At 37.9% G+C, this 27,931-nt stretch overlaps 1 protein-coding gene across 5 annotated transcripts in view; it reads right to left on the reverse strand.

The window, feature by feature from the left end:
• LOC124175291 (caskin-2) overlaps nt 1-27,931 on the reverse strand; it is a 55,277-nt gene that overhangs the window by 25,951 nt on the left and 1,395 nt on the right. The window contains exons 1-2 of one of the 5 annotated variants that reach the window (XM_046555372.1): nt 26,163-26,244; nt 25,275-25,397 (exon numbers count right to left, since the gene is read on the reverse strand). The exons of 1 other annotated variant lie outside the window; for it this stretch is intronic. In XM_046555372.1, the coding sequence (XP_046411328.1) occupies nt 25,275-25,290 (16 nt within the window). In that variant the 5' untranslated portion in view covers nt 25,291-25,397; nt 26,163-26,244. Of the gene's footprint in view, nt 1-25,274; nt 25,901-26,162; nt 26,273-27,931 lie in introns of those variants that run through there. 3 more of the 5 variants (XM_046555371.1, XM_046555373.1, XM_046555370.1) reach the window with 3 other exon arrangements.

Below are 27,931 nucleotides of genomic sequence, written 5' to 3' on the forward strand. Positions count from 1 at the left end.
GGATAAGCTTTTAAAGAGAAATTACGCGTACATTCCTTGGGATATTCCGTACATACGTACACATTAGGGCTTGTTACAATGCCGGAATGAAAAAAATGTCAAGATCGTCTGAATATGTGAATATAGTAGATAGGTATGTTACGGACAGATGCAAGGTTGTAGGAACAAATTTAGTCGAATAGAAATGAAAAAGAAAAAAGTAGAACACGCGACTTTGGTTAAAAAAATAATAAATTTTGAAAAAAAAGAAACTCGTTTATATTATAATTGCGTAAGTTTGAACCGTGTGTAATTTGAATTGATGTAACGATACATTTTTCTGTTACAAATTTTTTTTTTCTTTTTTTTTTTTCATCGTTCATTTACTAAAACTAGGCAATTATAATACAACGATCTTTTTTTCAAAAAAATGTTCCTTCTCATCGCATTCTTTCAAGTTTGATGTTCGTGGTATTTCACCGCGAAATAAAGTAATGATGAAAAAAGAAGAAGAAGAAGAAATTCAACGTTAGACATTACAGTCGTACGTTTGGAGAAATTTCTTGAAACAGATCCGTTAGAATAACAAACCCGGCAAAATTCGTTGCAAAGAGGAATGAAGAACGAAATAAAATGATAAAAAAAAAAAACAAGTGTAAAAAAAAATCACATGCTAACCCAGAATAAAATTAATTCTGGGCAATTTTTTTTCTACCGCGTGAAGATTACTCTGTGCAACTTTTTGCCACTTAATAATGTCTGGCCCCAAGTTTCGCTGAATTCACTGTCTACCCTATGTATACGATACAGGTGCATACACATACATATGCGTGTGTGTGTGTATATATATTTGTATGTATGTATATATATGTATGTATGTATTGGTCGTCGGTCCGAAATGAATTTTATAAAGGCGAATCTCTCGTGGGTCGTGGTTATAAGCTATAAAGGGTTATATTCCCGGGGCAGCAATATCCAGAATCGAGTCGACTGGTCTTTCCGCAGCCTAGGCTTATAGTTGGTAACACACTTCCGTGTACATACATACATACATACATACATACACACATGCATAGACTGGCAGCTTATAAAAATAAGCGTACACTGCACGATATCACAGTTCTTCTCCTTCTCTCCGACACACGCTTGATTTATATCCTCGATGCATCTACGCGTTAGAACTTATGTGACATACATATGTAAGGGTGAGGCGGGCAAAATGGGCCCGCTCAACGAAAAAATAACGTTAGACCAATTTCGACGGTGCAATGTTTTTTTTTTTTTTTTGTCTTTAGACAAAAAATAAATTTAAAGCGTTATCGAAATGTTTTGAAATCCCGTTTGATTACAGAGGGGGCCCATTTCGCCCGCTAGGGCCCATTTTTTTCGCCTCTCAACTATATATATATGTGTATATATATGTATAAGGACCTAATATACACACACAAATATTCACATGACACGTATTATCTTTACGTACATACTACATTACTACATGTACAAGATTACGTTATTTATTCTTTGCTTATCGAATAAAATTTCCGATAAGCTTCAACTCTTATCCAAATATTTCCGATACTTCGTTTACTATAATAATAATAATAATGATGATAATTATAATAATAATGGTAAATAGTAAGTCGCAGCGGAGCAAACAGGTAACAAAAAAAAAACCAGAGAGAATACAAATGATAAAAAGAATAAGCATGCTGGAGCAAATTAGTTTAATCATCGTCGCGATTCGTGTAGATATGTAAATTAAGAGAGAAAAAAGTCCATAAATTTCTTTCCGCACGCTGCACACACACACACATATACAGATATAAATATATGTACGCATGACATACCCATATTACTGATACAACACGCGACGAAACAAAAACGTCTCAAAACGAGGCATCCTGTACTCCGAGGGTATAACGTAGTGGAAAATCCTTGATCGTAATTGGAGTGAAACGAAGAAACAACAATGCGGTACGGATAATAAAAGAAAACGTAGTAAAAAAAAGTTTTTTAAGAGGGAGAAAAAAAAAAAAACAAACGGAAAACCAACGCGAGTTCATGGAATAACAAACAGCAGGATTCGCGAGAGGAAATATTCCGGACAAAAACTTTTTAACCGCGAATCTTTGAAAAAAAGGAACAAATTTATAAACCTCGCCTAAAATTTCAGGGCAAGATTTTTTCGGTGGGTCAAGTTTCGTTATATTTTTCTTTTAATTTTATTCAACCTTTCTTCCTATTTTTAATCATTCGTAAGCGGACAATGCCTGATATGAAAAATAAATGAACCTGTACGTATGGTACATAGATCCGCGTACACATACATACACGTATATACATATATACACGTATCAAAGTGCGTATCCCTTCACATAAGATATTCCGAGCGGTGCGTCGACCTTGCGCGCGTGATTCGCGTATTCCATGTATAAGGATAGGCATTTTACATACCGTATGTGAACATACGTATACACGCACACACACGCATAACGTACACGCGTGTATCCCTGCAGGCGCAGCAGTGCAAAACGTGCGTGTAATCCGTTAAAAAGTTACATCCGTTTAGTGTTTCTAATTTACATCTATACCGGTGTATATATACATATATGTGTGTGTGTATAAAGGTATATTATACGTGTATAAAGGAAATTACATGCGAATCTGACCCTCGCTATTTCTGATTTTATATATTTATTTTTCTTTTTTTATTTTTTCTTCTTTTTACGATTGTCCCAACTCCGAAACAGTACCCTGAATTATTTCAGATTTTTCATTCGACTGTTAAATTTTTTTCAAATACATCCAAGTGATTTTGAAAGGGATCGTTTCTAAAATTATCAAAATATTGTCGGAAACTGTGATTTCTAAATCCGACGAACGTTTCAAGACCGGGATTTGTTTTTCACATTTTTTTTTTTTTCAGCACTTTCAATACTTTTGGTCGCACAAAGTATTACTGTCCCGAAGTATTTTCAAAAACTTCTATTATTCGCTTATGGAATATTTTTAGACCAGTTTCGTTGCGAACCGATTTTTGGCACACATATTTCTTTGGCACATTCATCATTTTTTCACCAACGTTAAGTTGAATATTTTAATTTAAAAAAATACATTAAAAATTTTAAATAACAAGAAGGTAAAAGGTGAGAGAACAACGGTAATTTATGTACCTACGCGTTATGCATTAAAGTATAAAACACGGGTATTCGTTCATCGGGTTTCTCGAATCCTGCAAGTATATCCTGAGCACGAAGCTACGTATTGCCGCATTTCTGCTTCATTAGTCACTGCTCGTTAAACTTGTACATAATTAAAAAAAAAAACACACACACAAACGCATAGGTGAGGAGAAGGTTGCATGCATCGCGAGTCCAAGACTGTATAGATGTTGTAAGTATAGACAAACATCCTGTTTTTTCGAACGATAATTATTGCTGTATAATTATTCTTCGATTTTTAACTTCCCGTTTCGCTGTTTTCCGAGAAAAAAGTAAATTATTGTAATCACCCCCGGCAGTGAAAAGTTGAGTTTTTACCAGATCTTCGCGTTTTCGAGTTCAGAGAATCGCTTTAAACCATTTCAAGATGGACGTCAGTGTGTGTGTATGTTTGTGTTTCAATGATTTTTGTCTCAATCGACGCGACTTTTTCAAACGTAGAACTGATTTGATTTTGGCTTTGATCGGTTCGGTGCTTCTTTAATTACGCGAGTAATAAAATTCCAAAAGACGAATAAAAACGACGATATCTCGAGAACAAATGTATGAATTTGAATGAAAATTCGTACCGTTAGGATTTTTGGGTCGCTAATCACGAATCTAAAGTCAGATTTGCAAAATTTCAACTTGACGTATTCGGCAGGCTAAAAAAAAAAACAATTAAAATGCCGTCGATTTGTTGGGTGACTGATCGCGAATTTGAAGCCAAATTGCGAAATTCAAAATGGCGATCCAGTATCGTGGAAAAAAAATCAAAAAAAAAAATATTACGATTTTGATAGAAATTTGTAGTCAGAGGTTCTTTGGATCACCGATAACGAATCAAAGGTCAGCTAACAAAATTTTTAACGATCGATTCGTGATCCTGGTTGAAAACTTAAAATCGTTAATTACCCATCAGAATTTGATATTATTATTTTTTTTTCTCTATATAAACTTGGAAGCTGCAGTGTGAAAAAAAAATATATATATATATATATATGTGTGTGTGTGTTATAAAAAATACACGTTTATACAACAACTTTGCTTATCCTGCGTCTCAGTTTTACACGTACATTTACACTTCGCATATAAATGTACAATCGTTGCAACGCGAGGCTTTTTATCGCGACACGCTAAAAGCTCCGGTATGTCCAACGAGTCGTGTAACCGTACGTGATATTTTTCCAAGGAAAATCAAAGATAAAATAAATACGCTACCGAGTGTCTTCAGGGTTACACGACGATCACGCGTCATTTTTCGATGAACCGCGTGAGTCTCTCGTGTCGGCATTATAGCACACACATGTGTATTATTCGCATACAGCAACTGCGCACTTGTAGTATTATTTGATACTTGAAAAGCTTGTTTGATATGCACTGCCGTATAGGTGTAACGAGAACAAGCTTATACGCGATAAAAGTATTATCAATTTAATCAGAAATACCAGAAGTAAGAACGCAACGTTTCTGTAAAAACACGCCAAATTAATATTTTTAACAAAGATTCGTTAAATCTAATTACCAGTTTGTTTGTTTTTTTTTTTTTTCCTGAATCAACGAGTTCGCGGCTTGAATTGCGAACGGATACATTTTTTTCCCTCAAGAAATTAAAACATCTACATATACAGTAGATCCTTTAAATTTACTTAATCGGATCAATTTTTTTTTTTTTTTTTTTTTTTTATTATTACCCCAAAAAATTACACACAACATTTACGACTCAATTGTACAATTAACTTAATGAAACGATATTTTTCGGTGAGTTGGAAAAAAAGTTATTTCATTATATACGAATCCAAAAAAAAAAAACCGCGAATTATTCAAACAGTCCCAGTTAATTGGTCTGAAACAATAATTTATTCATATATACGTAATAAATGTGGACGCATGCAAACTGTACATATCCCTTATTATAGAAATTGATAACAGACCGACGATGACGAGAGATTAAAATCTCCAACAAATTTCGTGTGCAGGGCATGCGGGAACAGGGACATCCGAATTAACAAGTCTCGTAAAGTTAAGATAAGTATAATAAGTATAACAAATTCATCCACGGTCCGATGAGAATTTAATTATTATGAATTCAAATCAGTATATTTATGCATACACGTCGAAAATGATGATGGACGAAATTCGTCGCCAACTACATCAAACACTTACAAAACTATACCTAATGCGACATTAAATTATTCAATATAACGCTTAATTTAATTTCAAATGTATGCAATCAGTTTCAACGTTACTACGTACGTTGAAGGAAATAATCTCTTCTCTCTCTCTCTCTCAAAGCCGGCGCATTATACACTATGTAAATAATAAACGACGTAGGATTATAACAGAATTAGGAATCAAATTTTCCAGCAATTTTTTCTCCAAAACTCCCGTAAAGCCGTATTAAAAATAATCCTACACTACGTATTTTACATCCCACGACGTTTAATAAATTATTGTTATAAGCGATACGCGATCGCCTTGTGCGCGTAGAGAAATAAAAACAAAAAATTGTTAGCCATGGGGTACTTGGAAAAAAATTAATTTCGTCTTTTACTTATTATACATAAAAATTCCGCGCCAAACGGAACGATAAAATAAAAAAATTCGATGAAGCAGGAAGGTAGAAGAAGAAGAAGAAGAAGAAGAAGAAGAAGAAGAAGAGAGGAAAAAAAACAGACGGGTTTCTATCGAAACGCGAAGAAAGGAAAAAGGGAAAATAGATTTCCGTTTGAATTTAATAAAACATCTATATTCCGTCCCACCCTGAAACCGCCGTATTCACAATAGCTTCAAAGGGATCAATAGTCGACCCATGAATAGGCCTTCGGTGGGCTTTTCAATGCTTAGAACCCGAACCTACGAACAATGCGTATAGTAATATATAAATGTGTGTGTGTGTGAATGCACGTATGGATACATATTGTGGAAATATTTGGAGCAGAAAATGACGGTAACAATGAGAGATATATGGATACCGATGGTATAAACAGCGATACGAACAATGACGTGTGAAACACGCGATACGGTCGATGATCGTGATGATGGCTGCTCGTAATAATAGTATTATTATACAAAATGCGAACGATTTTTAATATCCAACAACAATTGTACACGCTGTACGATTGAACAATTTATCATTCCTCGCGAAATTTTCAGCCAAACCTTTCTTCGATGATCTTCTTCGCAATTTATTTTTAAAAACAAGTATACTGGACCAAGTTACCGTAACATCTTATCTTGAATTACTCTCTTGAACCGTAATTTTATTTCAGCGTTTAAGAATCTACAATATTAGACACAGGTACCCGATACTAAATTAACGTCAATTGTCACGGTGAAAAACATTGATTACAATTTACAATTTAACAATACATAGACAACCAATCGTAAGCCTGCAATTAGGGAAAAAAAATTTTTATTTTTTTTTAAACCGACAGTCTCGGCGTTGAAACGAGCAATCGCAAAACGTGACGACTGCGTTACAATTGAAACGAGTGAAATTAAATCGGCGGAGAATCAAGGAAGCGACTCGAACTTCTGAAAGAAAAATCGAAGAGAAGAAGGGACAAAAAAATGAAAGGGGATACAAAAAGAAAAGAAAAAAAAAAAAACAACCAGGCGAACAAAAATGAATAATTCGGTTTCCGGTTTTATTCGCGGACGAACCGATCGCCGCGTAAAAGGTCCTCCAATCCCACGATGCATATCTGTTTGTGGGAACGTTCATTAAACGCGAGCGTGCCAGAAGGGAGTGAAGGTGCGCTGTGGGAGGAGAAGAAGGATGTAAGGAGGAGGAGGAGGAGAAGGAAGGGGGGTCAGTACAGAGGTTGGGTCAGGTAAAACGAGGCGAGGTGAGATGAGTCTAAGTTAGGTTAGGTTAGGTTAGGTTAGGTTAGACTGGGCTCAGATCTAACCCCTCGTCCTGTGAGAAACGGTCGCGTTCATTCCCAAGGTCGTATCGACGACCAAGGCAAGACGACGAGACGGGATGAGAAGGATGAGAGAAAATAAGGAATCGGGCTGGATGCAGCGCGGCAACTTTTCTCCCCTTCTCTTCTCGCATCCCCCTTTTTCGAGCACGACATTTGATAAACCGATCGAGTGTTTCCCCCTCCTTATTACAAATAAACTGTCACTGATAATAATATTCGCCTCGCGTTTTCATACATTCACCGAGTATGACGACGACAATGATATAATAACAACAAAAATAATAACAATAATAATGATAACGATAATTGTAAAGGATCAGCGATGCAGCAGCTTGATTATGTATATAATAAGATTGTCACAAAATTTTCAAAGATGTCGCGTGGACACGTATATTTCGTGGGAAAGTTTCATCTCCCAGCCGGAAATCATTTTTCCGATCCAGAAAGTAAGAGGAACAAAAAAAATACATACATATATATATATATATATACACGTATTAAATATTCGGATACCGAATTACAACTTCAAACAGCTTGGTTTCTCATTTTTATGATTTTATTTTTCTTTCTTCTTTTTTCGCTAGATTATTACATCGATACGTTGAACAATAAAATTCTTCGAATTAGTTACCGAGAAAAATAAAAATAAAAAGACTGTCGCGTAGTGAATTTCAGCAAAGAGGAGAAGAAGCGTCAAAGTTTTTTTTTTTTTTTTTATCTTCTTCATCGTCATCATCGTCATCATCGTAAGTACCGAAGTAAATTATTATTGCAATAAGTAAAGTACGTCGAGTATCCCAAATCACAAAGATGAAACGAAGAAGAAAAGGGGCAAGTATAATTCTTAAATTGTACAACAATGCACCGCGAGGCGTTGAAAAATATGAATGCCTTTGTTGCGACGCGTTCCATTTCAATGTTTTTTGCCATTTGTCAGTTGGTAAGTATGTATTTACATACATATCTGCAATAGGTATAATAAAGTATGTTGTATACGATAGGTATGTCAGGAGGCAAAGCCAATGCCACCATATTCGTACGCGTGTATTATCTGTCAGTGGTCCACTTTACATTGCAGGTATGTAATATGTACGTACACACATAAATATGTAATTATACATATTCATATATATATATACGCACATAAGAGTCGTCGAATTTTAAATGTCACGCTTGCATATCATAACATAGGCAGTTACAACGTATCCTCTCCACATCGCATGCATGTTCATTTATGTACACCTTATACATATTACATAGAGCGCAGTTGATAAATATAGTCAAAGGAGACGGACGATTTATGTAACAAGAATAATGAATATTGTATGTATACGTATATAATAATATATTTACGTAAGTACGAATATTCAAGTTAATACTCCCTAAAAGGAGAACGAGATGAGCAAACGAGAACGCTGAAATATTCTTGAATAGAATCATTTTGTAATATTTGAACGCAGTTTAATACAAGCGTGAAACATTTAATGCTCGTGTAAAGTCATGGCGTATAAGAATTAATCGATGTTTATAATTTACGTGAGAAAATTTATTCTACGAATGAACAAATAAATGTATACATATTCCATTGTCCACATTTTATGCAATAAAATCGTAGAGCGAACAAAAAAACAAACGCAAACTAGTGTGATAATAAAATATGAAAATAACCGGCGAAAGTTGCAGCTTTCTTTGTAACCGGCGTTCGAGGCACAAAACATGCGTTATAGACGATGATGAAAGCTTGCCGTACTCACATTAGAAGCTCGGGCACAGCTAAAGCTGACCCTAAATCTACTCTCTGATAGTTTAATTTTTATTAGGTACATCTGGCGATGCTGACCGACCGGCATTGGGGGAGATAATGACGTTATCCAAACATAACAGGAGCGTGTCTCGCATACTTTGTGTCGCTTCGTGATGTAGAACCGAGAACTCGTGCAGTGTGTGTGCAAAGTAACGTGTAAAGAGATAGAGAGAGAGAGAGAAAAAAACGCGGCTGTGGATGGAACGAAAGAAATTTTTCAATTTCGAACGCATGGTTGCGTGATTTGTACATTTAATTATTATTATTGTTGTTGTTGTTGTTATTATACGGTACAGGATGTGTGATTTGCACGGATGGAGGTAAAATTATAAAAAGATTAAAATAATCGAAGAGAAACAATATCGCATGTTTAAAGGAAGCGAAAACTTGATTTATAAAATTTAAAAATGTTTACGTCGTTCTACGTTTCGACCTTTCTATATATTTCGTCATTCTGTATTTCGACTATCTATAATCTATATTCACGATATTCTACGCTTGGACTTGATAGAATATTTTTTTAAATTTTACTAAAAAGTTTTTCGCGTCTGATGAAAATTCGATATTCTTGTCCGTCTGTCAATCGAAAATTCTAGTTTTTTACCCCTACCAAATTGCGCTGAGAAGAAGAGAGAAAAAGAAACAAGAAAAAATTAATTTTTTTTTTTAATCGAAACGGTGCAAAGAGTGCAAGTAACAGCTGCACGCAGCGTGAATTCTCTCCTGCCGTTGTTGGCAGGAGATTCCGAATCAATAATTATATAACACTGTGAGCACACAATACGGATATATGGTTATGAGACCCCCCGTCAATAACGATTTCAATTGAATTTCGAAATCCCGCGAACTAACGAGCTAAAAACAATTTGCCGCCGTCACTCTTCCTTCTACCAAAATCTCGACGACGATTAAAAACAAATTTAACAAAATTCTAAATGCATTAGCACGTATCAAAATGTCCAAGATTTCTACAATAACAGTTTTTAACAACAACCATACAATCTATCAGGTCAATTATAGTTTTTTTTTTATACGTTTTAAGTGAAGATGCGTCGTTCTGTTTATTATTTATCGATTTCATTATCATTGATTACCTGTAAATCTATCTTTAAAAGCACAGATACTTGTAGTCTATGCCTGTGCAAGTGGACTGTTTGAAAAAAATTAATAAACAGAGTGATAATACGTTTGAGATTACATTGTATGTGTAACGAGCGAAATGATGATCGAATAGAAAAATAGTGTCCATATCTGATATTTCCGCAGTTCTTTTTTAAAACTCTACATAAACCGGTTGGAATGTTGTTATGTACAACGCGACTTTCCATATGAGAATCGCAGTTACAACAAGTGACTAAAATAAGAAGAGAGAAAGAGAGATGATAGAAATTTGCTGAGACAGACATTATTCGTTCGGGATTATATTAAAAAGAATTTTGTTTCTTTCAATTACGGAAGAGACGACTCGACTTTCATACAACTTAAAAGTTGTTTAATTTCCTACCCTGGGGATTTTAAAAAATGCAGTAAACGGAAAACGGATAGAAAGCGAAGCATGCTCGTATTCGCGCACACTCAATTCCTTCGGAATCGTTTTAAAGTGTCACAAAACTGTTGATACGTGTTATCACGATCCTGAATTAGATGATTTTCACGGAAAAACCATTCGAATCAATGACGTTTCGGTATTTCCGATACTTATACGTGACTAGCTTGAGCCTAATCGTTTTATCAACGTTACGTTAACGATAAGTAACCAATTCCAACCTCGCGCGTATTTAGATTATACATATATATATATATATAAAAGATAATTTTGAGCGAAGAATAGTGCAGACCTAAATTGGAATGAACCAAGCAAGTCTCATACCTTTTGAATAATCCTCAATGAAAAAAAAAGAGGTTGAAGAAGGGTTGAATGTTGCTTCATGAAGTTTCGTGGATGAAGAGAAGCGCGTTTTAGGCCAAAATCGAGAAGAAGCAGAGAAGTGTGTAAGGCACGGTGAGTGTGTAGTAGGTTACAGTTACTATCCAGCACACCTCATCGTCTTGTCCGATATTATACGATCGTTCTGACTTTCGAAAAGAATTTCTGGGTTGCAGTTACGCGACGAGAGTTTTACTACAGTAACCACTCTCAGGGATTTAGATTTAGATTTATTTTAATTTTATGCCGTGGCCCGTAGGAGCCAATGGGCAAGTTGAACAGAGACAGAGAAAATAGAATATAAAAATAAAATATTAAATAAAATAAAATAAAATAGAATATCTCAATAGTATAAACATAAACAGGAAACTATTTAATACATATAATACTATATAGACATAAATAGGAAAAGAAAATAGAGAGGTACATTTGTGACATTTATGGAGGGCAATGTAACAAGATAACAAAAAATACTTATAATTACGATAATGAGTAGGGATGAACGGGGATATGAAATGATGATGGGTAATCTGTAGTTTCAGAGAATGGCATCAGGAAATAGAAGAGATAGAGCCGCAATCCAATCCAACGAGGGTAGATTCAGATGACTTCGATGTTAGTCAGGTGCGATGCGAGAGTAGTTGAAGATCGGCCTCAGATTTTATCAGGATGTGATCAGAGGACGCATCCCGCTTGACGTATACCAATCCATTTCGAGTCCAGATGAAGCGATAGCCTCTCTCCTTGGCATAGGCTCTCACCTTTCCTAAAAATTTGGAAAGAGTAGGGGGCAGATGCTCGTTGATGAAGATAGGAGTCCGGAGCTGATCGTGCGGCAAGCCAAGCTGATTTGCATAAATGGGTCCTTTAGCTCTTTTGGCGGCAAGTAGGCGATTTCGACATTGGACGGATCTGAGTTTGCAGAGAATCAATCGGGGCTTATTGGAATTCAATGTGCTTTTGATGCGCCCAATCTCCAGAACATCGGTAGGCGGTACGTCGACAGAGAGTTGGGTTGTGAGGGCGCCAAATGTAGCCAAGAGGTCCTCGCCTTCTAGCTCGGGAACTGCAGAGATAATTAAATCGCTATTTAAAGAGTTTCGCTCTAGAGACGCCAGCCTGTCCGTCAGATTAGTGTTGCACAGTTGTAGCTCAGTATTTGATGTCACTAGGCGGGTGATCTCGGTCGCCTGTGATTTACTAGTATCCTCGAGGTCTTCGATACGAGCACTAAGAAGTGCATTTTTGCTTGTGAGATCCTCTACTTTTGCCGTAAGGCTGCTGAACATCTCAGTTGTGGATTTAGAAAGCTGATCAAACTTGGATGTCAAAGATTCCAATTTAGCTGGCAGCAAGGTCAGACCATCGATTTTAGTCAAGAGCTCTGCGAACTCTCGAGCACGGGAATGCGAATTTTCCTCTAAACCTTTCACTTTAGTAGAAAGTTCACCAACCTTATCAGGCAAGGTTACCAACTTATCAAGTTTCGCATTGATAGCTAACGAGTGCTTCGAAGAGGCTTCAATAGCTGCAAGGAGCGTTTCGAGCGAAGGCGAACCTGTGGGAGGAACTGGAAGCGGTGCAGGTGTGCCGACCTCAGGCAGAGAAGTAACAGCTCCAGCGGTATCGACGGAGCAGGGAGCAGCCGGTGTGGAGTATGTGGCTGCAGCTTGGGCCGTGCAAAACTTGCATCTTGCAGCCGGTCTACCATTAGCCTTTGTAACTTTCGTCGCTTGGGCGCAACTGGGATGGAAATAACCAAGGCATTTGTAGCAACAGATAGGTGTTTTGACATCCTTTTTGCATCCTTTGCAAAATCTTGTTGCTGCCTGTGCAGAAGTCTCGGTATTGTCGTCGGACATGATAAGGCTGATGTGTATAGAGTGGATAGAGTCAGGCGGATTTACACGTGACGACGTGAAGAACGGGTTAGAAAGAAAGTAAACAAATACGCTATGGCGATAATAGAGTGTGCTAATCCTTAGAGATCAAAGATCACAATAGCACAGACACAACCACGCACTGACACACTACGTTTGCACATGTACACCAGCTAGAATTTGAAAATTGCAAAAGTCGGTAATAAATGCAATGTATGCACACTAGAACTGGACACTGACAGTATTGAAGGGAACGGAGGCGATTTCACTATAACTTGTCCATAGGTGAATAATAGAAAATTTGATTGAAAGGTGGCAGAGAGAGTTTGACTGAGGAGGCGAAATTTACGTGACAGTTGACGTTGACAGTTCCAAGAGCTAGCAGGGAGATAGTATACAGAAGAGGACATTCCACGTCAATTTGACCAGGGTCTGAACCTCACCCTCTTAGATTTGATCCACGATTTTTTACATTGTTGTTCCAACTCTTAATAGTATTTCAATTTTTTTTTTCAAATTTTTCCAACCCTCCCCGGCGCCCCCAGAACTCCTTGAATGATTATATTTTGACAATGATTGTTAAAACTTTGAAAATTATGAAAAAACTTGCGTAAATTCTGTGGCCAAAACAAAAAGTATACGATACAAAATTGATGTGGGTAGGCAAAACGGCAATTTTTCAATACTCTTTTGACTAATTGATACATTGTTGTGAGTCGTTATGTTTTAATATTATTTTTTTTTTTTGAAAGACAAAGGGTTCGATTCGCCTTTCCTAATACAACGACAACAAGCTTAAACAGATGTTAATTGAAATTCCAAACAAAATTCAAAATTCGAGATAATTTTTTTTTTTTTAGTCATTTTAACTTTAGAATTATGAATTTCGATTAAAATTTGCAGACTGTGATTGTATCAGGAGTACGATACATCAAACTAGTCATCGAATTAGTTAAGAAGTGAATAAAAAAAATTCCCGTTTCGCATGCCAACTCCAAATACGGTTGAAACACTTTCGGTTTTGGGCCACACAATTCGTATAATATCTTTCAATAATTATCAAAAATGTCGCAATCATTGTCAAAATATCATCGTTCAAAGAGCTCCGGGGGGGCCGGCGAGGGGACTAAAGGTCTGAGAGAAACAAAATCGGAATGATTATTGGAAATTGGAACAAAATAATAATAACAATAATAACAACAATAATAATGATAATAATAATAATAATAAACCGCGAACCAAATCCAAGAGGGTGTGAAATCGGACCCTGGTCGAATCGACGTGGAATGCCCCATAGGTGGATAGTTATTACACCTATATAAAGAACAAGAGGTGGACCGTGCAAGTGAGCAGTAGCAACAACATCAGCATCACGATCAGCAGTAACAGGACGAGGCATATAAGGTATGGTATCGCCGTTTGCGTCTTGGCCTACAACACGACTATCATTGCGTTCGTACACGTCCGTACGTGTACGAACATGTGCTGTAGTAGAGTATAATAGTTGTGTAAGCTACCTTCACGGAGTGTATCAACGTTTGCCACGATACAATGTGTAGGTGCATGCGTGTATTCGAAATTGCACAACCTGCAGCAGACCCACGTCATCTAGGTGAACGAATTATAGGAGAGGAAACGAGAACGAGAACGACGACGTAAAGGCGCAAAACTGAAGCACACGCCTGATTACATACGCGTAGAGATATCAAACACCTTGAACGTGTAACGGATGTGGAGATATCCATGCGAACCCAACCAACGTCTGGCTTTCGCGGTTTTTGATTTTTTTTAAAAAATTTTCTGCAATTTTCCCAACTCTGAAACGATACCGTGAATTTTTTCAGATTTTTAATTCGACGGCTCGGTTGTTCGTAAATATTTAAAGTGCTCGGAAAATTTTCAACATCTGTTTTTTCCATTTCAAACATTTCAAGACTCGGCCCGTGAGGGGTCGATTTTTTTTTCTTCTTTTTTTTTGGCCAACTCAAACATTGTTTAAACTATCAAAAAATTCGCAAAACAAATCTTTTGTTTCTCACTTGGAATTTATCTATACCGATTTCATTGTGAAGTTGATAATAAAATTTTTGTCGTACCGATGAAATAGACAAAAATCGCACCACGATGAAACCGGTTTCGAAATGTTCTAGGAACAAAAAATAGACGTTTTCACCATTTGTCGGCAATTTTTAGTCCTTTCGAGCAATGTTTTAGATGACCAGAAATATTGAAGGTGTCGAAAAAAAAAATTATAAAGAAATCGGCCGGGTCCTGAAACGTTTGGATTCGAAAATACAGTTTTTGAGAATCTAAAAAAGGGTCCTTTACAAAATCACTTCAAATATTTATAAATAGTTGAGCAGTTTAATAAAAAAAAATTGCCAAAGATTCAGGTTACTGTTACGGAGTTGGGACAATTACAGAAAATAATTTAGGTTCGTACGTGTTCACAAGGTGCTAAAAGCCCGATACACAAGTATAAGAGAATCCGGCGATCAAACCTTGTAGACATTAAAAGTAAACTTGAAACTGGATCGTGACACGCGAGTCGTAAGAAGGAGGAGGAGGTGAAGAAGGAAATTCACGTACTTTTTACAGAAAGTAAGGCAAGTAAGTCACTGCGCACAGTAATTTTCACCGTCGAGTTTCAGTCAATAAAGTTCGTACAAATCGCTCCACTTTGGTTCTTTCTAGCACAGTAGATCGAGTTTCAAGGAGGTCGATCGGTTGGCCAAGAAACGATACTTTTCACCAATTTCATATTACGAGATAATCGAACGTTGAGTATTCACAGAGTTACCATATTCGCGTGTGAAGATAACGAAAAAAAAAAAATAAGAAGAAGAAGATACTGAAATTGCGGAGAAAAGTTAACTGATGAACGTCGAAGCGTTGTTTCGTATCGCTCAAAGATAATCAAAAACCTTTAACTCACTGCAGCGAAAGGCGGCTTGTAAAATTTGTAATGAGAAATGTAATGCGTTAAATATCGACATATCATTCTGAAATGGAATTAAATTCCATTGAAAAATTAAAATTCAATGTTAAATGGGAATTATTATCTAATTTTAAATAAAAATTCAACGGCTAATTTGTGTACAATACTTTACGTTAAATGTTGAGAAATAACGGCTAATTCGTTGAAAAAAAGTGATGCGTTATTTACAACCCCTGGACGGGATTAGGATGAACGAGCATCTACCTGCAGTAAGCTACCTGGGCTCGGCTTGATCGCCACAACCTCGCATCGTCGTCTCCTTGTCAAGGTTTCGTTTGGTTTTCAGGATTCATAAGAGATCTCAAGGCTGAAGGCTACTGCAGGCAGGTGACCCTCTCAACCGTCACCCGTGCATGCCAGCGAGAAGTGGAAAAAAGTTGGAAAAAAAGAAGAGAAGAGAAGAGACGAGAAGAGAAGAAGAGAAAGGAAAAAAAAGAAGAAGAAAAGAGAGAGCGTTGCAGTCTCTGTCCTGTCCGTCTCGGTTATTTTCTCTCTCTCTCTCTCTCTCTCTCTCTATCATCTCACTTCTTCCGCTGCATTAGAGTCCTAGGGTGCATTCTCCGATGCACCACTTCGCTCTTCTTCGCTGCCTGTACCTTTATCCTTTTAAATTATAATGCTAAGTATCCTTACCACCTATTTTACATCAATTTTTTTGTAACATATTTCTTTGCAGTTTTCTGTTATTTCTGACCAGTGAACTGATAAATTTTCAATACTCGAGAGTAATTATTGCGATATAATGTAAATTGTTATTGTTAGAAATAAATTGATTGAAAATAATCGTCAAAATTGACGGGAATAATTCATTTCCGAAAAAGTTACCCATCTACACGTGGTCGCTGATTACGAATATAGAATCGGATTTAAAAAATTCAATACGCCGGATCCGATATGGCGAACACAAAATTTCAAATTCTATCATATCCGGAGAATAAACTCTGTCCAGGCGTTGTCGCAAAAAGCTGCTGCATCTTTGTTACACTATTATATATCAGATTTAGGATTGATCTCGTCATTTGGGTGTTCGAATTTTCAGTAAGATAAAATATAAAGATAAAATTCAATATTTTCGCAACTGTTTGAACTACAAAGTTTTCGCGAATCTTTGACCACACTTCGAACAGACACTTCCGACGTAAACTTGAAAAATCTAATCTCTCACAAGATTTGAACGTAAGCAATTCCGCATATGAATATCGGAAAAACTGAGACGCCGACTCAATGTAAAACGAATATTTGGACGCTCCGTGGATGGATGGATATGCGATCGCAGGCATAACCTGCCGCCAGTAAGAGCTTTTAGCCTTTCATTCTCATTTTCTCGTGTGTACCTAAGACTACACTGCATATTTGTATAATACATTCCTTGAGATTTGTGTAACGAAGTGCCCTACCATTATTAAGCATATATACATACTTACATGCATACATACATATGTATATATATATATATATATATATATATTTTTAAATACATAAAAATTCGAATGAGAAATCTCTAGCGAATCATTCGATGTAATATTAAACAGACAGCGCATGCTTTTGGTATGATGAAAAAAGAATTTCTTCGATATCCGTATGGCAGCAAATGATATTTCAAATAATTGCCTCGTTAGACAAAATTGACAAAATTTATTTCAAACACCTGTAATATTTAACCTGCGCTTGTTATACAAAATAAACAAACCAATAATACCGTGAAATTTTACTTTCAAGATTGCATATATACATATATGTATATATGTAAATTTTACCAGGTCGATATTATTACAGATATATGTATATGCGATCCTCTGCATATTTCTACTACGCAGTTGGGACGCGTAATTATATAAATATATATATATATATTTATAATATAATATAACAAAATAGAAAAATCGAAACTCCAAAGTGCACCGAAAAAGGAGGACATCGTTATTTTCATTAAATACTAAATAGATTTCAGAGAAAAAAAAATTTTTAACTTCAAAATTAAAAATAATATAAAAAAAAAAACCACGATACCATAATTCTTTACCGAATATTCCACTGATTTGTCTCTAGATAAATCTCACGTATATCAAATCAATGGAGTTTGTGGTGTAAAATATGTACACGCATTTCACATATCATTATCGGCCGATCGAAACAACGATGAGCAATCAGTGTTTATTAGTTGAGCAATAATTAATTATTTGTAATACAGACAGGTGTATGTAAAAATTGTAGATTTCACACGTATGCCTACATCTGCACGCGTGATGCAAGTTATAAACTTACGCGCGTGTGTTATACGTGATCAGCGACAAAACAAACGACGTTGATGAAAAATAAAAATTGGTTAAAGGTGACGAAACGGAAAAAGAACGGGGAAAAAAACGTACAAAAAATAAAACAACTAAACGCGACGACGAAAGAAAAAGGAAGAAAAAAACGTGAGAGAAGGAGCAGGAAAAAAAAAATTAAAAAAAAAATAACCTCAAGACCGACTGTTAAGTCTCTCCCCCTCATTTCGTACGTGGCAAAACGGCGACACGTTGAGAACAGAGAGGGGGAATTAGAGGGTGGATACGGATTGCCGACGAAGCATGAAGGATGCCAATTATCTCAGAATTCACCATATAATATCCATATTACTATACGCGCAACGTGAATATATTTTCATACTCATACAAATTAATTTGAGACTTAAAAGTAAAGACATCCAGCTTTGCCGTAATATCAAAGTTTCGAATTGCCCGAAACCCGATGCTCAAAGTTCCGAAAGGACAAAATGCCGAATGTGCGAAGATGAGAAAATTTAAAAATCCTACGTACCGAAATTCCCAACGATCGAAGATTTTCAGTTCCATGAATTTCTGGGTTGGTGAAATTTCACCACTTTGATCCTTCCATGTTTTGGATATTTAATATTTCTACGATCGAAATTCCGGTAATTCCAATTTTCGGTTTATCTGATGTTTTCACACCCACTTGTTGAGTAAACTACGTTGTGTGAGTGTATTTTTATTTTTCGGAATATTGAGCTTTGCGTGAAATTTACTTGAAATTTTGCCACCAAATAATTCCGAATTATGCGCTTTCGAAACTTGCCAATTTCGCAACTTCAACCCCGTCTCGTTACATGTAAAAACAATTCAACAGATTCATCTTCGTTACAAGATTACCGTACGACATTACGGAGAAGACATGACGAACGAGGGGTAATCATCCGTATTTAAACCGCGTGATGAACAAAATAGAATAATAAAACATACGATGAGGTGACAATATAATATACCTACAAGCATAGCCGAGAGGAATTGGCCAATTGAAAAAACGCCTTGCAACAGGTTGACAAAGATATAATAATACCAAATTATCCTATCTAATATTGCCCTATTGCAAATCGGACACGTAGGCAAAAACAATTTCTTCGTTATTATTAATAGTCGTACAAGTATAACGTATAATATATAAAAGATCCGGCCAAATTTGTCGAGAGAAAGAAACAAAATAAAACTTTGGTCCGTTGGGTGCGAGGAGTGAGATTAAAATGCAACGACAGAGGTGTAAAGGCCGGCGATATGATCTACAGGTGCCGGAAAGCAAAAGAGATTGGCGAATTACTTGAACTACGTGATATAACAGACAAGGAACTCTGCACAGCGAGTAGATGAGGAGAGGAGGAAAACACCTCCGTCCCAGTCTTTGCGCCTCCCCGCAATAAAGTTCAACAGCACCCCTCTTTCGTTCTTCACCTTATACACCCCCGGCTTTTCACTTATTCATGAAACGACGACGACGACGAGGAGGAGGTGGAGGAGAAGGAGGAGGAGGAGGACGTTTATACCGCGTGCGGCAACGGCAAACAAGCAAGCAAACAGGGAGGCGAGCAGGCGACACTTCCGGAAACTCAATGAATTTCTTATATATATATAATTCAACAAGCTTCGTTGAAACAAGTAATGCCTTATAAGTATTCGAATAGGGTCAGGTAGATATTACCTACACCTGCAATTCACTGCAATATCGCGTTACGTGTTACAATAATTTCCCCGCGTATCAATTTCGTAAAATTATACCGTTTCAACTACATTTCTGAATAATGAGTACGCGACGGTAGGATAATTTATATAGTTTGTGAGAGAATTGGTGGACGGGCTGAAATTTGAATAAAAAATAATTAAGTAACGAATAATAGACGATTAGGCGGCATCGAAGTTCGGATAGCGTCTAATAATACCGAATTGTTTGGTGGCGAAACTTGAAGCAAAGAAAATCAAACTTTGGAGAAACGTGAAAATTTCGACTGCTCGTAAAGCCGACGGCAAATTGCGATTGAGCAGAGTTCCGAAAGATAAAAATTCGATAGAATAAGTTTCGTCGTCAAGAAATTCTCAATTTGACGCTTTCGGAACTATACGATTTCGGTATTTCAACCCCGCCCCAAATAACTGGAACAAATCACAGATTTGAGTTTCACAAAGTCTCTAACTTCATTTGTAAATAATTCACGATAACTATGCGTACAAAACATGGCGTGCGTTTGTTAACGGCACAAATCGTAAATAATGCACAATCTGTTCTCGTTGCTCAATCCGCAGCCTGTCTCTGCATCGATGCGGTGTCTCGTAGAGAGGAGAAGAGAGGAGAACGAGATAGAGAAAGAGAGACTGGTTATAGTTAATGAATGAAGAGTAGCCGCCGCCTACAGGATGCCTCGAAATTGGGTTACGGAGATGCGGAGAGTAACAAAAATAAATCGGGGAAGGAAGAAGAGACACACAAACTTACTGCGAGGCTAGGAAGCGGAAGAGAAAGAGAAAGATAAGGAGAAAAAGAAAGAACGAACTCCGGCGCGTCATTTTTTGTCGCCGACGTATTTCGGATGCTGGATGCCGGCTGCTGCTCTTGTATATGCATAAGAGAGAGAGAGAGAGAGCGACTGAGAAAGAGCAGCGAAAAGGGGAAAGAAAGAGAGAGAAAAAGAGAGAGAGAGAGAGCAATCCGAGATACGAAGCGTGCGTGCCGGTCCAGCAATGCGTTGCCATATTGTCGTTTCGTTTCGTTTCGTTCATTTCGTTCAGGGGCGACGTATTCTCGCGTGTAAACAATAACCGAAAGCACAGCCTGCACCGTACCAATTGTACATGTGCATACATACAAGCTGCAGTAAAGAACGAAGAACGAAAAAACGTAGGAAATAAAAAATTGAAGTGCCCGCTTCGCTCGTGGCATTATCATTTATTTATTTATTTATTTATTTTTACTTTGTACATTTATTTTTTATCGTAGTAAACAACGTTCACGACAAATTATTTAATTGGTGCAGAAAAATTCGGTACATATTATGGAAAAAAAAGGTCCTAACAACACGTCTTTTATTTACTAACATTCATTTTTATCTTCTTCTTCTTCTTCTGTATGTTTGTAAATAGATGGAAGTTGTTTAAAAAGCTAAAAAAATTTGTGTGTATGTATGTAAAAAATTCATTGTCCACTATTAATTGTACAGAAATTTATCAAGTAATGTTTCTCATGTTTTTCTTTAATACTTGTACGATTTATCCAGAATTTAGAGAACATGACTAAGTATTCTAATGATCGGAAAACGGAATAATACCTCAACGGTATTTAAAAATTGTCACAAAGAAGAAGATAAATAATGTCAAATTTTTGCTATCGTCGTCCGTTTTCAGAAGTTAATCGCGTTTCTCTCCCGTTACACGCTTTATTTTTGCTTATTTCTACCATTATTTATTCACTCATTTTATCCGCACACGCGGTTATAAATCTACTCTGACTTATAAGGAAAGAAGGAAATAAAGAACGAAAATGTGATAAAAGAAAGAGGCAACAGGGCTTCCGTTCTGTTTCGACTAACGTTTATTCAGCAGAAAGAGAGCGCGCAACGCGTCGAGATTTTCGATAGCACGCTGCTTATAATATACCGGCCGCTATCCTCGTGAACTCTGTATAATACGTACACGTACATGATATATGTATAACACACGTATATTCCGTACAACGTACATTCGTGTTGTAAGCGGCGTAAAAAACGTGTTGCTACAGAAAATGCAGGCACGTGATCGAAGGAGTAAGACGTATAGTAGATGTGGGAACGCGTATTACGTGTATAAACAGCAACACAACCTATAGAACTACAACCCGAGCTAGATGAAGAAGACGAAGTGAAAAAAAAATAAAAATAAAAAAAAAAGGAAGCATGTCAGGGTCCTGATTTCTCGTCTGTCATATTTACTATTATTGTACGTGCGTGGGTGACATCGAAGGCAAAAACTGCAGCAACGAACACAACCGGACGCATCTTCCCAATGAATCCGGTGAACCAACGATAGAACACGCAAAATTTATAAGAAATTCCCTGCTTACATTTTAACCCTTTGAGTCACACGTTATTGTGCTAGGTCAACATTTATAACAAGATATCGTGTTCTGTGGTTTTTGGGGTCGCTGATTACGAATCTGAAATCAGATTTTGAAAATTCAAGACGGCGGATCCAATATTACGGACGAATATTTAAAATTTGATCAAATACGGTGAATTATATTCAACGTCAGATTTCATATTCGTAATCAGCGACCCCAAAAACTCATGATTTCTACAAAACATGTATTCTATTATTATTACATGTATAATTTTAGAAACACTGGAGTAAAAATTACTACATACTGCCAAATTAACGATTTTGTAAAAAAAAAAAAAAACTCACAGCTGGCAACTACACACGTTTTTGGGATGCAAAAAGAGGCTCTTTGGATAGTTTCTCTCTTATTTATCACGATCGACGATCACATGTCGTCTTCAGCCGCTCTCTTTTTTCCGGTTGTTTGCACCTTGAATTGTCCTTGACTTCGATTATAAACGATAGAGAACTTTGACCCGTGCATCGGCATCAGCATCAGGCATAAACAGTGAGAACACCGTTTCACGTTTGACTGACGGACGGAAACACGTTCGTATATGTATGTATAAAAAACGTTATATAGTGTAAACATCGGCATAGCAAAGTTGAGTGCGCATTTTGATCGACGAGGAAAGGGATTCCCGCACCTCATCCTCTCTCTCTCTCTCTTTCGCTCTGCTGCTGCATTGTTTCTGATCGTTAGTAAAGCTGTGCAGTGTTTCAGTGCATTACGCAGCTCTAACATGAGTTATAGCTATATTTTTTCTTATTCTTTTCACGATATGAAACTCAATACCGTGGCTTCGCTAGGGTGCCGCATGACCATTGCTCCACCTCCCTTTTTTTCATTATCTTCCTTTTCTTTTGTTCCCCTTTTTTTCTTCGTTTTTTTTTTTTTTATTATTATTTTCCTTCCTTTTTTGTCTTCCGTGACTTTTTTCCACCCCGTCGCGCTTCCGTACCGATTATCTTATCCTGTTTACAACGTAATCTTTAGTTCAAGGGTTTCCTCGAGAAGGAGACCCCTCCTTTGGATTTCAAGTCGAAGTTATACAAGTTTAGGGCGGCGCGAAATTCCAGGGACAAAGTTAAAAAAAAAAAAAAAGAAAGTAAATTAATGAATAAATAAAAACTAAAAACGCCTCAACTTCACCCAGAGCATTATAAGCACATTGACGATGATGGTAATATGATATAAGTAGGTGCAATCTTCCTTCTTCTATTTTTTTAAAATGTGTTTTTTTGCCGTCTATCCTCTTCTCGTTCATTTTTATTCCTACCGAGTTTCTTGCGGCGCCCGGGCACTTTAATACGCGCGCAGGGCAGAAAACGTGAAAGCAATTTTAAAAACCGCTCGACCCCTCGTCGTCCTCGTCCTCGTCGACGATGTTACCAGCAGCAGCAGCAGCAGCAGGAGGAGAGCAGCTGCACTGATTTATGTTAAACGTAGCAATTAAACTTATTTTAAATGAAACTCAGCTGACCGAGAATTCAGGACCCCCATCATCATCGTCGTCCTCATAATCATTATCATCGTCGTTATCATTGACGGGGAAGAAGTCGCGATGGTCAAGAGTGGAAAAACAGGAAAATAATAATGGCGAAAAATCTACCAATGTTTGATAGATTTTTGTAGTACTGCGATAAGTAAAGCGCTGGGTATTATAACAGATGGAATCAAAAGGAGAACACTGAATGCTCATCGGCTCTGATCGTTACAACAATACACGGATGAGTGATGCCATCAGTCGTTATATACGATGGCTCCGGTAGCGGAATAATCAGGGATAATAGGTTCAAGTTGAGAAGATTAATTGAAAAGGCGCTACTCAGTTTGCTGGACTTATAAAACAACAAATAAAAGAGCGCACAGAGCTATGCTGTCTACGAGTTTTAAGTTTCACTAATTTTTCTACGGTAACGATGCATCGTGTTTGGGGAAATTATTTATTTCCCAACATTCCGTAATAGCGAAATGTAACGATTTTTCCCCAATTTTTAGTTACGCTAACGTCAATCTCGCGTTAATACCTGAATACCAGAAACAATACGTCGAGGAATTCAGTTCTATGCTCTATACAGGGTAAAATATACCTGCAGCTGATTATCTCGGTGGTAAACATTCTTTGCTCATCGTTAGCCGAAAAAAAGGTAGCATTCTGCATATTCTGGGCTGATAAGCCTTCTCGGTAGAAGGAAATTGAATAGAATTTCCCGGAATTCTTACAGACGACATGATCGAATCAACAATGCAGATGGATCCTGTTTACAAATGAACGGACTTCGGTATTACTCGTTGAAAACAATTATATTGTAAGACGTAACAACTTAACGCGTGTAACGCACGTATCGCATACCGATAGAGATAATCAGAGGTCGCATGTTTTGAAAGAAAAAACTCGCGTTTTTTTTTCTTTATTTCCCTTTCCTTTTTCCCTTCGTCTCTTTTTCTTCGGCAGTTTGTTAACAGCGACGAGTTATAAAGTCCAATGAATTTATGACTCTCGACTGAACCCGACGCGCGTGGCTTCTTCTTCCGCCTCCACGAGCATCGTTGTGCCGCACGTACGGCTAGCCGGCAGTGTTTTTTTTTTTTTTTTTCTCTCTTTTATCAGTCTTATACTTTTTCTACGTGCAATACCACGTCGTCCTTTGTACGTAGGTACTGTATACGTACCGTAGTCTCGAATCGACAAGAAGATTCTTAACGAAATGAAGAACGAACGAACGAATGAATGAATGAAGAAAAACGCGACAGGATTCCGTAAGGTTCGAGGGAGGATATACCCTACGATGAGAGAAGATGAAAAAAAAAAATTGGTGTTTAACACAAAGAAGCATCTGAAAAACGTTCTTTTGGTACACTTGGTGGGGGAAAAAAAAAGAGCGAATGAAATTTCCACCAATAGGGAGTGAAACAGATGGAATAGAACCCGTTTTCTATAAGTACCGGTGTTTTACCAAACCGTCGCTTTTTGTCCAGTCGATGAAGGAAACGAGAACACACCGACAATAATCGGACTTTACTGTTACTTTGCAGGATAATGTAATAAACGACAATCGCCGCGACTCTCCGACCCGAGTGTTTTTCAAGGTAAAATACAGGTATGCGTGTATGTACCTCGTGATAGCCGATAGTTAGAATCAAGTCTTGCTTACCGCTGATGCGTCTCATGGCGCGTTGTGTCGTTCCTGGGTGGGTAAATATCAGTCACCTCGAATCCAGTCGGTGGTTGATGAGGTTTTCACAATTGATAAACACCATGCTAATATCACCTGAGCCTGTGACACGCGGAGGCGTTAAAAAACTGTTTAAACAACTTGGTATAACAATAACGGGTGATCGTAGTTGCGCGGCGCGTCATCGCCGTGCCAGTTTACAACCGCATGTTCATCGGAACTAAGAACAATATAAGAGTTTTTCCAGGTTACGTACTGTGCGCTGCGAATTGCGTGCGCGTGTCGCGCAAAATCGGCAGCAGGCGATGCGACGGGTGAAAAGCACGAAGAAAACTCTCGGCGAGTTCGATTAACCGCAGCTTCTTCTTCCTCTTCCCCTCTCGCTCTCTCTCTATCTCTCGCACTCCCTCTCTCACACCCCTCGTTGTACGAAATTCACCTCACTCGCGCCCGAGTCACTCGGTCATCTCGCCGAGCCGCTTGCTACGTTCCGATTACATACGACCAGCCGCGACCGAAACTTCCCCGCAATCTCTTTATAAAACATTCATCCGCGGACGGACGCCCGTTGACAGGCTAGTGCCAGGCAGAGCCGCCAGAGTGCCGGCAGCCGTCTGGGCGAGTCCATTATTCCTATTCGCCCCCCCCTCTTCGAGCCTCGCGGATGCCATAGAGTATGATGTATATAGATGGCGCGCGCTGCCGGCGGCGAAGACGGCCGAACTTTGCCGAAAGAAATGACGAGGATAATGATATAGATAGACGATGAGATTAGCTGTGATTCGCCCCCCCCCCATATTGTAATTCTTATCCGTTCTTTTTTTCAAACCGCCCTTACACGAATGCCAATTTTCACCGTTGACTTACCTCGGTATCGAATCGAAGACCTCTCCGTTTACCCGTTTGCGTCTCTCTAACTCTCGCCTCGTGCAACTGCGGTAGACTGAAGTTACTGACGTGAAACGGACATACCTGCGATTGACGATTTGTATGTACTGGGAAGATAGCGCGGCAAATAAGGGAGAGATTAGATAGTGGGTCTGAATCCTGAAATGTGGGGAAAACTGACTAAGTGTGAACTATGTACCTGGAAATTACTTTCCAAAATTTCACCCATGACGCGCTAGCTGCCGCGCATTTTATACACGCGTTTATATGCGTAACAGACGTGATGACGTTCCTCGCAGTTTTATGTTCATTTCATCAATTGTTATGCTGGTACAGTTTTCCATCGGCGATGACCGTACCTGTTTGACGAATAAAACATGCACGATGTATAATTTGCGCGCGCATGTGTGTGTGTTAAAGTCGTAAAACAGAATGCGGGCATTTAGACACTTAGAAGTCTGCAGGACTCGAAATAACCAATTCTCAACCGTATTAAACCAAATAAGATGTACAGCATATATGCGTAACGGCGGGTAAAACACAATAGAACTAATTAACATCAATTACCCAAGAGCGCGTTGAAATGATATCACACGCGCGCACACACACATGCATATGTGGTACTATAATATGCGTTGTCGTCATTCTATTGTGAAATCGAGAAGGGGCTGCGAATACCGTTCTACGTTAACAAATTCAAATTTGCAATTAGACATTCATATTCACTAAAGTTGGACAGGCGGGTTTTGTCAGTTAAAGATCGTTAATTTCCAATTCATTTCCAAGCGAGCTATGAAATTGTTACAACACGTTGATGCTTGAAGTAACATGATGAGATTGAAGTTAGTAACGTTATCGTAAAGAAATGTTAAGAAAAAATCACTATTTTCTCATTTTTACAATGATTTTGAAGAAACTAGAATTGCACAATATTGACATATTTCGTTTTATTACGGTTTACTGAATTTCAAACAATTCGAAAATTGCAAGATAACGGTTTTTTCTCAGCGCGAATGGTTGCGATAACTTTACTAACTTCAACACGACGTCAAACGAGCATAGCTAATTGCGACGGGATACCAGAGCAAAATTTCACCGGCGAGTGAATTTTTTCTCACACGTTCGTTCGCGTGGAATTAATTGTCGGCTAGACTAGCGGGGTCTACGATACGGGCTTAAGGCGGACTGATAGGTCATAAGTCGAGCGTGCAGCGAGCAGCTACCTATAGAATGAGGGGATGACATTGATAAAGCGAAAGTCCCGCAGGGTGGCAGAAACGAAACTAGAACGCACTGGGCAATATCGAGTCATGCGGGTTTACCTTCGTTCCATGATCGTTAAGAATTTTGTAAAAAAGAAGTAGAAAAAGGTCAGAAAGGAAGGAAACAATGGACTAAAATAAAAATAGAGCGATTCTGAAACGCGCGCCCGCGCCCCATTGGCGTAGAAACTGGCACGACTGGTCAGGGTAATGGACAATTAATGTAAAAGAAATGACGGGAGGTTACTTTTGTACGCGGTATAATAACTATAGCGGTACAGTTTGCCGTGCCAATCGCTGCACCGAATCGTAAAATGAATACATACGTATACTGTAGTTGTACGGTTGAGGAGAAAGTACAGCGGGCACAGCAAACTGCAGTGGAATAAAAACAACAAGGCGAGGTTAAAGCTGCAATTGCACGTCGTCTGTATGCCGTATATATCCGTTCTGAAACGATCTTTGGAACGCGGAGGACGGGTTCAA

This window comes from Neodiprion fabricii, chromosome 2 (genome assembly GCF_021155785.1).
Source record: "Neodiprion fabricii isolate iyNeoFabr1 chromosome 2, iyNeoFabr1.1, whole genome shotgun sequence".
NCBI lineage: Eukaryota > Metazoa > Arthropoda > Insecta > Hymenoptera > Diprionidae > Neodiprion > Neodiprion fabricii.